Source organism: Mytilus californianus, unplaced genomic scaffold, assembly GCF_021869535.1.
Source record: "Mytilus californianus isolate M0D057914Y unplaced genomic scaffold, xbMytCali1.0.p SCAF_5, whole genome shotgun sequence".
Classification (NCBI taxonomy): Eukaryota; Metazoa; Mollusca; class Bivalvia; order Mytilida; family Mytilidae; genus Mytilus; species Mytilus californianus.
The window spans coordinates 32,794,745-32,811,157 of NW_026262701.1; the positions used below are offsets into that span (position 1 = coordinate 32,794,745).

At 31.6% G+C, this 16,413-nt stretch overlaps 1 protein-coding gene across 1 annotated transcript in view; it reads left to right on the forward strand.

The window, feature by feature from the left end:
- Positions 1–171: 171 nt before the first annotated feature.
- Positions 172–16,413, forward strand: part of LOC127700701 (signal recognition particle receptor subunit alpha-like) — a 33,763-nt gene continuing 17,521 nt past the window's right edge. Inside the window, exons 1-5 of the mRNA XM_052204296.1 lie at positions 172–348; positions 8,860–8,943; positions 9,691–9,884; positions 12,689–12,804; positions 14,626–14,758. Of these exons, the coding sequence (XP_052060256.1) occupies positions 232–348; positions 8,860–8,943; positions 9,691–9,884; positions 12,689–12,804; positions 14,626–14,758 (644 nt within the window). The 5' untranslated portion in view covers positions 172–231. The remainder of the gene's footprint in view (positions 349–8,859; positions 8,944–9,690; positions 9,885–12,688; positions 12,805–14,625; positions 14,759–16,413) is intronic.

The window sequence follows — 16,413 nt, forward strand, 5'->3', positions numbered from 1 at the left end:
TTTCTTTTTTGTTATGTATAGAGTTTTTAAATTACTTATTGATGTGAAAACAAAGGTGATACATTTATAATTTACATCAATTACAAAATTAAAAAGACCTTTATCTTACAACATTTTTTTATCGCGCAGTCTTTTCGAGAAAATAGAATCGGGATTCCCCGATGATTTTCGATAGTTTTCGGTAAATTCTATTTCCGGCGGTCGTTGAGACACATTTGAGAGACTTTCAAGATGTTAGACTTTTTTACGATATTCAGTAAAGGTGGGATTGTTCTTTGGTGCTTTCAGGGAACATCTCAACTGTTTACACCAGCAGTTAACTCTCTAATAAAGACTGTAATACTTCAGGTGAGAAAAATACAGAAAAAGTAACGGTAAATACCTACACGTGACGTGGGATGTAAACATATGGAAAATTTCAAATGATTGCATTTTCGTTTATTCTTGGTTGTATATTTTTTTAAGACCCCATAAATTATACACCTTTCGCATCACTTGACCATTTTGAAAATGTATCAGATAATGTAACAGATAATAATATTATTATATTAGGTGATTTAACTTTTAATAGAAACTCAATGACAATGTGCGAATGATAGGATGGAAGCAAGACAATTCGCCCCCGACCACCCCCCCCCCCCTTTTTTTTCACCAACTTGCCCACTTAACACCAACTTGTCCAACTTTACACCAACTCATCCCGCTTTACACCAACTCTTCCACTAATAAATAGGGGTTACATCCCGCTGATCTTAGGATTGTCAACTAGCCCCACTAATTACCTTCCCAGGAAATGTTTTTCTGTCCACTTCGGACAACCTCATCTAGAGTAGTTATCAATATCTGAATTATTTAAATCCTACACCATAACTTCAGGGCCTAATCTAGGATTTTGAAGAGGGAGAAGTGACTTCTCCTTCCATGAGAGAGAAGGGAGAAGTGGTCAACTTCTTGGAGAAGCGAGATTCCATTACCGTTTCGGTTGCATCGTGTTTTCAAGCTTATCACTAAGGAAATTGTTTTATATTCAATAAAAGATGTACTTGCAGTTTTTTCATATGTTATTGTACACAATGTATATATAGAAAGTTCTTAATAAAAAGGTTTAGACAATATATAGTTGTTATTTATTTATTGATACCATAATGTGTTCTGAATAAAATTTGTTGATTGGGACATGAGGGAGTAGCCTAGTAATATTATCAAGATTATGATGCATTAAATTAATGTGCATCTGCCTCAATTTATTTTTAAAACTCCAGAAAAATATGATGAATTTCACATGACTGGGAATTTAATTTATATCACCACTTGTCATTGTTTTGTAAAATATTATTGAATGTCCATGACATTTATGTTAGTTGTAGTAATTTGAGATTATCGTTAAAGATTGCAAGTCTATAAATGAAAATATCTTTCAATCTCCAGTTAATTATCCGATAAAGAGCTAATTTCTATCATTTTTTTTTTAAATATCATCCATATCAACGAAGTGGTCATGAGAAAAAATCCACTGCGGATCACAAATTATCTGGTCGAGTGTCGTACGTTTGCAATCACATTATCCATCAGCTGTCTTTCTACCTTATATATTTCAATTTTTATTCAATGAATATAAAATACCTACCGTTAATTCACACCCTTTACCTACCGAATAATAAAATTGATCGACTCGTGTAGGTAATAATAATAAAACAAATCAGCTGAGTGATTACGCAACATCCTCAGATGAAAATCATGAAAAACGATAACTTAAACAGACGGTCAGTTTTTCGTTTGAACAGTTTTGAAAGTTATATCCGAGGATGTTCAAAGTCGCCGTTGTATTTATTTAATTTGATCGTTTACAGTATTAGTCCTGGGTCGTTTCGAAAATCTCGATTTTCCTTGTCAGCCGCCATTTTTTTTTACCTGTGAGACTTGTCAATCACAAGTTGTCTCCCTTTTACCGATTTTGATAGCGATTTGACTTCGCTATGAGTCAGTCGGCCGGCGAGATTTAGGGATTTTCAAAATTCTTTGGCGACTTAAATCGTCATTTCGCCGGCAAGATTATGGCCTGAACTTAATAATTATATTACCATGGTTATAGGTATATTCTTGAAAAATCACCGCAATACAGGAATATCAACATGATCAATGTTCCATATATCAACCTATCACATATCACTGAATTAACCTCATTTATTGTTAATGTCCCAGGATCGGTATCTTGCTATATGGAACGCATATGAAATTTGCCTGCTCATTCCATCTAATTTGAGGGTATTATCACAATTATCTTTTTATCTGGATAAAGTACCGAGCAGTCCAGAATTACTTGAATTTTATCATGACAGGATAATGATGTAAATTTTTTCTCAGATATCAAGTTAACAATTTCATCAATCTAGTGAATATATTTTCTTCTGATAGGTTCTAAAATCTGATAGTCCAATACGAAGCAACAAATTAAAGAGTCTCATCGTCCTGATTGCATAGTTTGCAAGTTGGTGTTTCATTTTGTGTATATTTAATCCACTTATTTTTTTAATGTATAGGTACTGGTTACTAATTTCAGTTTAATTGCTAGTCTCGTCGTTTCCCTATGATCATTTTTGTCGAAAAAGCGAGACATAGCGATCCTACATTCCGTCAGCGTCGACGGCGGCGTCCACAAATATTCACTCTGTGGTTAAAGTTTTTGAAATTTTAATAACTTTCTTAAACTATCCTGGATGTCTACCAAACTTGGACAGAAGCTTGTTTATGATCATAAGATAATATTCAAAAGTAAATTTTGTAAAAAAAAATCCATTTTTTCCGTATTTTACTTATAAATGGACTTAGTTTTTCTGCCAGTTAACATTACATTCACTCTGTGGTTAAAGTTTTTAAAATTTTAACAACTTTCTTAAACTATCCTGGATTTGTAGCAAACTTGGAAAGAAGCTTGTTTATGATCATAAGATAGTATCCAGAAGTAAATTTTGTAAAAAAAAAATTCCATTTTTCCGTATTTTACTTATAAATGGACTTAGTTTTTCTGCCAGTTAACATTACATTCACTCTGTGGTTAAAGTTTTTAAAATTTTAACAACTTTCTTAAACTATCCTGAATTTGTACCAAACTTGGACAGAAGCTTGTTTATGATTAAAAGCTAGATTCTAGAAGGAAATTTTGTTAAAATTTTGTTCCATTTTTTCCGTATTTTACTTATAAATGGACTTAGTTTTTCTTCCAGTTAACATTACATACAGTCTGCAGTTTAAGTTTTTAAAACATTTATTAGATTCATAAACTATCCTGGATTTTTACCAAACTTGGACAGAAGCTACTTACAATCAAAAGATAGTATAGAGAGGAATATTTTTATTAATTTTTTTTCTCATTTTTTTTTAGCCTGTGATTAACAGCAAAAGTAGGCGAGACACTGGGTTCCGTGGAACCCTTACGAATTTTTGGTATTTATATCCAATAGATGGTATTATTTTCCAGGATTGTATGCTTCTATATTGAGATGGCACACGGTTGTAACTATTACTTCTGTCCAATATGTAATTATAGCAGTTTAAACAGTTCTTTTCCATTCTAATTTTTTGGGTGTACAGTTAAGAAGTTGTAACGGAGATGACAGTCGATATTTATATATCATTTTCTTAATTGCAATAAACCTACTCTTACTAGATCGATCTTTTACAGATATTGTCTAATAGCCACTCTTTTTTTTTAAAATTAATTTGATTTGTCTTGCCTACATACAGTCAAGGATATAACTCTATAGGGTTATTAGAGAAAAATAACATACGCTTGTTATTGTGGACAAAAAAATCAAAGAACTGTGATAACATATGTATGTTACATGTTTCAAAGGGACAATATACATCATTAGTTTTGTTAAAATGTGTACAAGTTCTATTGATATTGCTACTGTCTTTATGTATACTTAAGTATAGAAAGATATAACAGTTCATAGTTTGCCCATCATGCATATCACACCTATGTTATTACAGAACAAATATGCCTGTAATAACGAAAGGCTGTTATTATAGCTTCTCTACATCACTTCAAAGCATTTGCTCAGACATAGATCATGCTCAATTACAATGCATTTTAATTTATTGTAAGAAATAATGATCAGAGCATGTAATGAGGTTCTGCACAAGCTTCCCAGTAAATCCCAAGTGTCTCATTTAATAAGTTTCATGCCTTTAATAACTAAGCCTTGTTATTACAGCTAAGTTAATCACTTAAAAGCCTTGTCTCATTGATTTACCATGGTTAATGAAAAATGTATTAATCTAAACTAATAGTTAGTTATCAAGGCTATGCATTTAGTTTCTGCGCAAAGTTTCAAGAGTTCCCTAGAGCACACTAAAAATAAAAATATTTAAGGATTAAAGAGTAGACAACTCATAAAAGTATCTGTAATAACACATATAAGTTATTTTCTGTAATAACCCTATAGAGTTATATCCCTGACTGACATATATTATTAAATAATATCAGTGCTTTTGATCTACTTGTGCTTCTATAGGTAGAAAACCCTAATGAAAAAAAGTTAAATCCCACTGAATAAAGGCCTGCCAACTCGCTCTACTTGCGAAAAAGAGTTTAATCACACAATTGCCCAACTTTCATTCTAAAATAAGACTTGGCAAAAAAATTAACCATGTATTAATTGTAATTGTGGTATTTATTTAGTCCCTTACCGACGAAGTCGAAGGGGTCATTAGGTTTGCACTCCGTCTGTCTGTCCATCTGTCAGTCTGGCAAATCAATTTTCCAGACTTTTTTCTTCTGCTTGAAGATATTGATTTGATATTTGGTTTATTGATTTATCATGACAAGTAACAGGTCAAGTTCAATTTTCAGGATTTTAGCTTTTTTCTTTGTTCAGTTAAAGCCCTTTCCCTAGAATTAAATTTTTGATGAAATACTTATTAATTAGTAGATTTCTGTTCAGAAGCTTGTTTATGATCAAAAGCTATTATCTAGAAGGAAATTTTGTAAAAAAATAAATCCATTTTTTTCGTATTATACTTTTAAATGGACTTAGATTTTCTGCCAGGAAACAACATATTCACTCTGTGGTTAAAGTTTTTAAAATTGTAATAACTTTCTTATTCTATTTTGGATTTGTACCAAACTTGGACAGAAGCTTGTTTATGATCAAATGCTAGTATCTAGAAGGAAATTTTGTTTTCTTCCAGTTAACATTACATTCAGTCTGCAGTTAAAAGTTTTTAAACATTTATCAGATTCATAAACTATCCTGGATTTTTACCAAACTTGGACAGAACCTTCTTTCAATCAAAAGATAGTATCAAGAGGAATATTTTTATTGATTTACTTCCTCATTTTTGTTGAGCCTGCGATTAACAGAAAAAGTAGGCGAGACACTGGGTTCCGCGGAACCCTTACAAATTTTTTTCCTTTTCTTTGGTAAATTGTTTGAAGAATTTAGTGGTAGGTCTGTTTGTCATTCTTGAAGATATTGATTTGATAATTAGTATATAGTTTCATCATGAAAAGTTACAGATCAATTTGGAATTTTGTTCCTGTCTGATAATTTTGTGCAGAGTTATGGTCTTTGGACATAGAAAAAATTCACTTAAATAATCAGTTTTCATCAGTTATTTTCATCGTGCTTGAAGATTTTGACTTGATATTTTTATATAATTTACACCATGACAAGTTATAGATCAAGTTAGAATTTCGTTCCATCACAATGAATTTGTAACCGGTAGTGGACTATGTATTGCCATGCAATGCTCACAGAATGCTTGTTTAAGAAATAATTTCTTTTTTTCACTTTTGATAATAGAAAACAGTACTGTATTTGATGTAGCAATGTAAAGAAAGCTTACATACTTGCATAATAATGGAAAAGAAACCAGTTTATTATATCAAAATGAGATATATCATGTACATGTATGTAATCATAACAAATTTAGGATTCAAATTTAACAGCAATTTTGACAATTTGTGTTTATAGCAATTAATGGATTGATAACTATTCTGTATGTATTAAGACTAATTAATCAAGCAGTCAATGATTGAAAGGCAAATGTGACTTCTTTTCATTTTTTGGGTCGAGTTGGTAGTCTAAGTATAGCGTGGCTCAACTCCTTTTCAATACTAAGTGGGTTGAGTTGGTAGAAAATTGGGGCAAGTTGTCTTGTATTCTGTAGGATATCAAGTATTAGTGAAAGATGTGGTATCGAAAATATTGTTAGAGAGCCTATCCAAATATACTTCCACTTAGTCCCTTTATTTACAAATTATCGTAGTATCCCAAAAAATTGAATGGTGCTGCCGTGATTTTGTAGTGACCACAATTATTGAGGTAATCTTTGTCCCTGGTAAGAATATAACAGGTAAGGAATCCAAACAAACTAAAGAATAACTACAAGCTTGTACCACTTTATCACAAATCTAGTGTTTCCTGCAGCTTTTGGAAAGGGCCGGGTAATTTTTTTATCAGAGGACACTCTTAGCACGATTGGCTACACTTTAAGGGCACCCTTTGTGTGGAGGACTACACTTAGAGCACCCTTTACATAGATAATTTGTACATATATATATATAAAGGCACCATTATGGGTAGGGATTAAATTGAAATTTTTCATATTTACAGATTTATTTGTACTAATTAAAGAATCAAAAGATATTTATTTTAGGTTATTAATTTAATCAATAACTCTAGTTATAAACTATAATACTGGATCCCAGCTGATTGTCTAGTTTAAACAGTATTTTATTCAAATAAATTGAATTGGCAAAGACTATGTAAGACCTCTCCATAATTGATTGTCTAAGGATGTGTTGTGAAAGTGTCAAGACATGCATGACTAAGAGCATATGTATTGCTTTTTCATGTTTTTAGCTGCACTAAATACCTTTTGGATCTGACATGTTTATAACAATCAAACCGCCAATTAACGAGGCCCATAACTATACCAAACTTTTAAGGCCATTCATGCTTTTTTTATGCCCCCGCCGTTATGGAGGGGGCATTAAGTTTTACCCTTGTCCGTCTGTATGTACGTCCGTATGTCCCAAAATTGGTTTCCGTTCTCTTACTTTAGTTTTCCTTAACCAAATGTTATTAAACTTATACACAATAATTATTACCACAAGACACAGATCAAGTTTGAATTTTGGTGGCATATTTTTTACTGTTCTAGAGTTATGCCCCTTTACAAATGGAAAAATTGCTACATTTTTTATTTTAGTTCAACTTTAGTTTGTCTCAACCAAATGTTATGAAACTTATACACAATGCTTATTACCACAGAACACAGATCAAGTTTTACCGTCCTAGAGTTATGCTCCTTTACCAATGGAAAAATTGCTAAATTTTTCGTTTCCGTTTTCTAACTTTCATGACTTTAGTTTGGCTCAACCAAATGTTATGAAACTTATACACAATGCTTATTACCACAAAACACAGATCAAGTTTAAATTTTGGTGGTGTCACTTTAACCGTTCTATAGTTATACCCTTTAAAATTGGAAAAATTGCTAAATTTTTCGTTTCCGTTCACTTAAGTTTGCCTCAACCAAATGTTGTGAAACTTATACACAATGCTTAGAACCACAAAACACATATCAAGTTTGAATTTGGTGGAGTCACATTAACCGTTCTAGAGCTATGCCCCTTTACAAATGGAAAAATTACTGAATTTGTGGTTTCTGTTCTCTAACTTTAGTTTGACTCAACCAAATGTTATGAAACTTATACATAATGCTTATTACCTCAAAGCACAGATTGAGTTTGAATTTCGGTGGCGTCACGTCTACTGCTCTAGAGCTAAGCCCCTTTACAAATGGAAAAATTGCTGATTTTATTGTTTCCGTTCTCTTACTTAAGTTTGCCTCTACCAAATGTTGTGAAACTTATACAAAATGCTTATTATCAGAAAACTCAGATCAAGTACAAATATGGGTCTCTTTTTCCGTTCTTGAGTTATGTCCCTTTATAACATTGTATACAAGTGGGGACATCATCTCACTGATGATCTGACACATTCCCCATTTATTTCCATCCAATTCTTAGTTTGTTTTTTTTTTTTTATTGAATCTGTGTTGATTTTTGGTACTATATCAGCTATTCTCGGAATTTTAGTTAGTCTTGACCGACTGAATAGTGAAAGTGGTCATACTTAAAATGAAATATAAACAAACTGCTAATTGCTTAGGTAAATTCTTCGTCCCCGTGCATCATAAAATTATAACACTTAACTATCACCTGGTTAATTTCCTTTTAAATTGTCTACATTTTAAATTCACAGAGGTACATGTACAAAGTCAATGTTGTACTTTTTAGATTCAATCAGAAATATATTTGTACTCTGTTGCTTCAAAATGTTCACACATAACGAAATTAAATAAAATGTTGGCCTTTAAAATAGAGATTTTGTCCAAAATACCTCAAAATGGTCTTATTTAAAGATGAATCGCAGAATCAATCTTAAATTACAGCGGGGCCTTATAAAATACGATGGAAAAGGGGCAGGGCGCCATACCACGCAAAAAAACCTCCTATATAAAACACTACACATTACTTATATTAATTGTAACATGTTTTACAAAAATTGCATGCTTATGACAAAGCTTGCAATGAAACATTTCTAGCAACCTTATTTTCTTTATTTAATGTATGTTTCATCATATGGAAGATAAGCTTGTAGAAATATATATAGAACTTACATGACAACATGTAAAAATTTCATTTTACATATTTGAAACTCATAAGTGTGATAAATGTTCATGACTTATAATAAGTATTTGTTTCTGTTTACTATGGCTCCTGAATAGGCTGAATTCAATAACCATGTCTTCTGTTTATTTTACAATTACTAATTCTATTTTCAGGAAAGAACTGGGAATAATACATTTACACATGAAGCTTTACAGTTGAAGTATAAGCTTGATAATGAATTTGAATTGGTTTTTGTGGTAAGTATTATTATTACATATATCAATGAGATGTGAAGTGAAGTATGAGTCAAATCAGACAAACAAATATATGTGTAGGTTAACATATCAATAACAATAGACAAGTGTCCGTACAGCTTAAAAAACTGAATTGCCCAGAGTCTAGAAAACTTAAATAAATTCAAGGACTTTAAAAGACCTGCCATAAATGACAAATTCCTGAAGGACAAAGACATTAAGATATAACCAAAGACAATCATTGTGGTTCCTGACTGAATATGAACGTGTGATAGTTAAATTACTTTTCTTGGCACTCAAGATCTGCTTTTTAATCTCAATAAGAGGAGTAAGGAAAGATACATAGAAAAAAAACAAAAAAATAAATAAATCAGTAACGTACAGGATAACTAGTACTTTGTCTATGAAACAGGAACCTGGTAAATATTGAAGTCTGAGACAAAATAATTCACCAAAAATTGACAAAAAATAGAACTATACAAGTCACTGGATGGTCAGACAATAGACATACATGTACAAGTTGTCTAGCAATAGACAAACAACCATTAACATTAACAAAGTACAATTTATGACATGCTCTAAATCATCTGGAGTCTAGCATTAGTTCAATTCAGAGAGAATTCATGAGTCAGAATGAAAGACCAATCAACAAAAAATCTTTATAGAAAAAAACAGATGAAGAGACATCCACAAGTATTTATGAGAGACTGCATGAAGTTAACACTCACTTGTGTTTTTTTTTTAATTTAGGTGGCTTATCAAAAGATATTACAGCTGTCTTACATAGATAAATTCTTGACAGACATACAGATGGAATTCAGAAATAAGTACAAGGATTGTCTTACTGATGGTTTAGCGTGTGGCACCTTTAATTTTAAGGGATCATTTGATGAGATTTTGAGATTCAATGAAGAAGAAAGTAGAGCCATAGCCAAGTCTCAGAAGTAAGTATTAGCAGATGAATCTAGATATTTATAGCAGATATACTGAATATTCATAAGCAGAGATCCTTATTTATATATATAATCATGACAATAAAGATGATCCTGAATATTCATAGCAGAGCAGTATATCGTCTTGAAGACTCATACTAAATAATTAAAACACAAAGATATCTACCGTAGAAAGGCTTGTATAGTTCGCACTGGTACATAGTCCGCACCCCCTTCTCCCCACGAAATTTTAGGTAAAAAAACTTTTTGTAACTGTTAGAAAAGGTCTAATGAAACTCCTGTAATTTCAAATCCTGTGCAGTCGTTTGCGGTATTTTCTTGGAAAAACCTGTTTTCCATCATCAAACAGAAGCTGAAACTGCTTGTAAATGATTCTAGAACGCTTCATGATTGTTAAAATAAGTTTAATTCACTTAAAAAACAATTTAGAAACTTGTGTATGTTTAAACAGGAAGTTTAAAAAGCATGTGTAAAAGAAGAAATTAACCGGTGAGAGTCGAATTCTGTACATAACAGATATCACTATAATACGACTTTGAAAGTAAAACAGTTCCATCCTTTTGTAAAACAGTCTTTAATATATCTATCACATTAATGTTTGAAGGGTCTTAAGCTAATACAAACCATATTAGTCAGTATGAAACACCAAAACGGAACGAACAATAACCGATTACGTTTTGTAGTTTACAAATTCTAAGCTGGTTTACGGTTGTCTTTTTCACTATGTTTGTATCGTTTCAATCAAGCAGATACCAGTTTATTTCAACCAATGCATTGAAAAGAAACGAGAAATTTGTAATGAAAGGTTTAGTTTTTATATTTATTAGTATTAATTTGATATTGAATAGAAATAACTTATTAATATGGATGAGTTAAAATTATTAGTTTGAAAAATGATAAGAGCGCCCTCTACAATTTTAATAACAAAGATGGCGGAACGTAAACAAACCACCTCGCCCATGAAATTGAAATTTTTCTCTTATTTCCTGCTTATTGTACTCTATAGTCATGATAGTCCGCACCCCGTCTGGAAGGTCCAATTTTGGAGAATAAAACCGCGGACTATACAAGCCTTTCTACAGTACACACACCTCTTTTCTATTATTTCTTTTACACTATACACTGAACAAAAGCCATAACCACTGTTTCACATTCAATCTTATTCATAGATGTATTAGCTGTTGACTTGTTGTGGCATTATAATCTATTTTAAATTTATTGTAATCCTATTCTGATCATACATACTTTTCAGGAATTGTTAAAACTGTATTAAGTGTACACAGAATAGACAAATATCTAATAACAGTTTATTATCTAGTTAAGGGATAATATCCTTTGTTTTTTTTTTACTTTTATAATATTAGATTTCAATATGTCATGTATATGTTTATAGAGAATTCAAAATTTAGACCAATGCGACATTTGAAGCTGAATAATCATTTTTGTCTAAAAGGACATTCATTTAACCTTGCCACATTCTATATGTGCCTGTCCCTAGTCAGGAGCATGTAGTTCAGTGGTTGTAGTTGGTTTGTGTCTGTCAAATTTGTTTTGTTATAAATGAGGCTGTTAGTTTTCTCAATTGAATTGTTTCATATTTTTCATGTCAGGGCCTTTTATAGCCGACTATATGGTATGGGTTTTTCTCATTGTAGAAAGCCGTATGGTTGCCTATAATTGCTTACATCCACTTCATTTGAACTTTGATGGATAGTTGTCTCATTGGCAATCATACAACATATCCTGATTTATGTCTCGCCTATGACAAAAGTCGCAGTATGCGAGACATAGGTATTACTATCTGGTGGCGGCGGCAATGTAAATTATTTGTTTAAAGCTTTATATTTCAGAAGGCACAAGACCTGGATTCTTCATATCTTGTATGCAGATACCTTATGTAACAAAGTTTCCGTCTGTCATATGTCCATTGTCCTTAACCTCATTATCATGGTTCATTGGTCAATTATACATTTTTTCGTAATTTTGCCAGTTTATCAGTTTATCAGATGCTATAAGCAACAGGTCAACTATATTTGGTGTATGGAATGATTGTAAGGTGTATACATGTCTTTCTGGCCTGGTTCATCTGACCATGACCTCATTATCATAGAACATTGATAATGTTAAGTTTATGTGATACTTGTATTAAAACCTTCATGTTACAGACTTTCAACATAAATTTAATGATAACAAATGGATAAGTAAAACAGGCAAGACATTTTAGCATGTGCACTCTTGCTATATTCATGTTGGAAATTTATAGTTTTGAAAATTCCAAAAATGTGTTCCTATAAAAGTTTTAATTACTTAATTTTTCTGACTCTATAGTCCATGCCAATATAAATATTTTAAATAGTCTTCATTCTCTTTCCATTGTAATGGTTTAGGGTATCAGTTAAAATGTTACTTACAACAGGAATAAACTATTACTGAACTATCTATGTACATTTTATTCATGTATTTGCCAAGTTTGAAAACGTTGGATTCATTTATATTCATGTATACCAACTGGATGGAGGAATAGATGTTTTTTCGTGGAGACTTAATTTTGTGGTTATGACAATCTCTGCATACAAGCTAAAAGGAAATTTGAATTTTGTTGACCCTTTAATTCATTGTTTACGTATACCCATGAAATCCATGAAAATGAGAACCCAGGAAGAATAACAAATCTACAGTACTATAGTTTAACACTGCACATTATTATTAGTTTCTTGGAAGTCAAAAGACATTACATGTCAAATGTCATGAAGTTATAAACCAATAATTAAACAAAGTTTATTTATTTTTTTTAGGAAAATGAAAACATTTGATGAATCTGTAAAATCTAAGAAGACTGTGTCATCAATGATAGAAAACAAAAAAGAAGAAAAGAAACCAGCTAAAGGAAAGGAAAATAAACCAGTCAAAGGTATATATAAATACATTTGTGAGTTACATGTATGTATTCTCTTTTTAAGACCATGCAAAAAATAAACAGGAAAACCACCTGTATTGTTAATTTATTTTGATTGGAAGAAATTAAATGGTTTCCATATTTTAGCCCTCAATATGAAGTCGCAAATTGTGATGCTATAATATTTACAGCAAGGAAATACAATTTTGTTAATTTGAAGAATTTATCATGAAAATATTTTTATGCCCCATCTAGGGGCTTTTTGTTTTTCGGTCTGTGCGTCCGTCCGTCTGTTCATCTGTCCCGCTTCAGGTTAAAGTTTTTGGTCAAGGTAGTTTTTGAGGAAATTGAAGTCCAATCAACTTGAAACTTAGTACACATGTTCCCTATGATATGATCTTTCTAATTTAAATGCCAAATAAGAGTTTTGACCCCAATTTCACGGTCCACTGAACGTAGAAAATGATAGTGCGAGTGGGGCATCCATGTACTATGGACACATTCTTGTTTCAATTTTAAAAAAGTTTATTATTCAGAAGTAAAATTTGATTTTTTGTGGAAAAATAATGCTCAATGGATATCTTATGAGAGAAAAGATGAAAAGGGACTATTTGTATGTTTCTAGTCTTTTTTTCACTCAGCCAGTACACATTGCAAAAAAATGTCCAATCTCTTGACTCTTGTTAGAAGTGCCATTAAGAAATGAAATGTTTTCCTTCAAATGATAAAGATTAAGTTTACTGCTTTATATAATTTGTTATTGTAATCACAAATTTATTAAAGGCAAGAAAAGGGAAAGCTAATTTTATGATTCTCTCCAGTTTTTAATTAGAGATTATCATCTTGCTGGTTTTTTATACCCCCGCCGCAGCGGAGGGGGCATTAAGTTTTACCCTTGTCCGTCTGTATGTCTGACGTATATGTCCATCCATCCGTACGTACATCCCAAAGCTGGTTTCCGTTCTCTAACTCTAGTTTGCCTCAACCAAATGTTATGAAACTTATACACAATGCTTATTACCAAAAAACACAGATAGAGTTTGAAAATGGGTGGCGTCACTTTTACCATTCTTAAATTATGCCCCTTTATAAACATAAAAATTGCTGAATTTTTCAATTCCCGTCTCTAACTTTAGTTTGCTTCAACCAAATATTATGAAACTTATACACAATGCTTATTACCACATAATACAGATCAAGTTTGAAATTGGGTGGTGTCACTCCTACTGTTCTTGAGTTATGTCCCTTTATAAACATAAAAATTGTTGAATTTTTCAATTCTGTTCTCTAACTTTAGTTTGGCTCAACCAAATGTTATGACACTTATACACAATACTTATTACCACAAAACTCAGATCAAGTACAAATTGGGTAGCGTCACTTTTACCATTCTTCAGTTATTTCCCTTTATAACTTTATTAGATATGCAAGTGGGGGCATCATCTGTGTCCCATTGGCACATTCCCCAATTTTTTTTTTTGCCTTGAGCAATGTTGAGCACTATGTTTAAAATGAAAATTCATATGCTTTTATTTTGTTCCAGTAATCTTGTTAAATTTTTTTCAAAATCTGTTAGCCCACTGCTACATCTACTGGAGAAACTTGATAGTCTATAGACGACATAGAAAGTCTTCTTATTTGATACTGTGTTTATTAATCTAAACATATGGTAAAACTTAAATCTAATTTCAAATGTGTTGGAGGTCTATATTTTAATTTTGTTTTTGAGAGATGTGTATTTAGAGTCTATCTTCACCAAGATGTTTGGTTGTTCAATATTAGAATTATTGTTATTCTGAAAATTGTTGGATTTTTGAATGCTTTTGAATATTTTAGAACAAGTTGTTAAAGAAACTGTGAAGAAAACTGAACAGACCACTGCAGTCTTGGGCGAAATGGACGAACTAACTATACAGAAAAATAGAGAAAAGATGTTTGCTAAGATGTCTGGAAAGAAACCTGTTAAAACGTTAGTTATAATAGCTGACTTTATGAATAGGGCAACTGCTATATTGTACACATTTCCATTGATTTAGGCTTTATCTATGTCAACCGTAATTATTTTGTCTACCAACACTAGATTGGAAGATTGGAAATATAAGGCTCGCAGTAAAAGGTCTCTTTCTACTCTCTTTATATATCTCGGTTTCCGATTGGTCAAATTTTATGGGAAGGTCTATTGCTAAAATTAAATTTTTCTCAGAGTTATCTGATCTTACGTCATTTCATATAGTCACAAGAGCGCAATTATTCGTAATGCATTTTCCATAGGGTACCACTGGTGTTCCGTATTTTTTTTCTCAAAGACTACACAAACTAGGGAAAAACGGATTGCAGTTCCTGTTACTAGAAATGCCAGTGTTGCATTACAACCAAAAAAATATATAGGGTCATGCGGCAGAAATTGACTTAAAATGCAGTTGAAAAAGATCGTCTATTTTTTTCGCTTAATGAAAAAGGCATATTTTTAATGCAGAAATGGCTGATATTTTCTATACTTCGTAAAATGTAAATATTATTTTCTGCAATTTTTAAACCTAATTGGATAAGCTTTCGATTAAATGTAATTCCAATCCTGTATCATCCAATCAGAAGCCGTATAGGATTCTATTCTGAGTACCATCTTGGGGTAAAAAAATTGCTGGTAAAATGTAAACAAATAATTGCGCTCTTGTAACCATATGTAAAGTGCAGAGAGAGTCTGAATTTCATTGATGGAATGGGAAAATTTGAGCCTAAAAATAGAAACTCCTAACTCCTTAGACATACCTCAAATAACACTTGTTAAATTTTTTTTCACGGAATCTTTTACAAATTTATTATCTGGATGATAAGTTCTATTCAGACAAAAACTAGCAGGTTTTTTTTTTAATACTTTTTATAATTATTCATTTACTGCAAGTCTTATATTTTCAATCGGTTGTTGGTAGACGAAATAGTTACGGTTGAATACTTGGGTAGGCCTGCTACAGATGATTCCGACAACAAAGGTAGGCTTGTTATACAACATTGTGAAGATAAATCAATTTAGATTTAAGGCATAACAAGTTTTAGTGGGGTTGACAACCGAGAAATCGAAATATAATGGAATTTTATGACCGGGTTACATTTTTTCAAAAATGCGAGTTAAGTACCTTGGTGTTATATTAAGGTATATAGGATTTTTTTTCTGAGACAAGTGCCTGTGTGTTTTTACTAGGCAGCACTACTTACAGTAAACATGATATCCCCAAAAAGATGCAATATTTTTTTTTTAAATCCAATTCAGCATAAAATTTTAATCAAACAGAAAACATTTGAGTCCAGAATTTTTTTTAGAAAAAAATGGACTATTTTATTTCGCTCCATGTTTTGACATGCACCAGAAACTGGAGTTGTAATACAAGACTGGTACCTTATGGTACTGGCTTGATATCTATATCTTCCAAGAGATAGTTTATAAACCAAAAAGTGCAGTGAGGTGTACATTCTTTAAATCCTATCCAATCAATGAAATGCAATTTATTAATTATATGTTATATTCAGATATTCAAGTTACAATATGATGTGTATTTGAATAATTATACTTGTCAAGAAAACGTTTGTGTTCAAAATTTCACAAGGTATGCATTGTGTATGAATCTG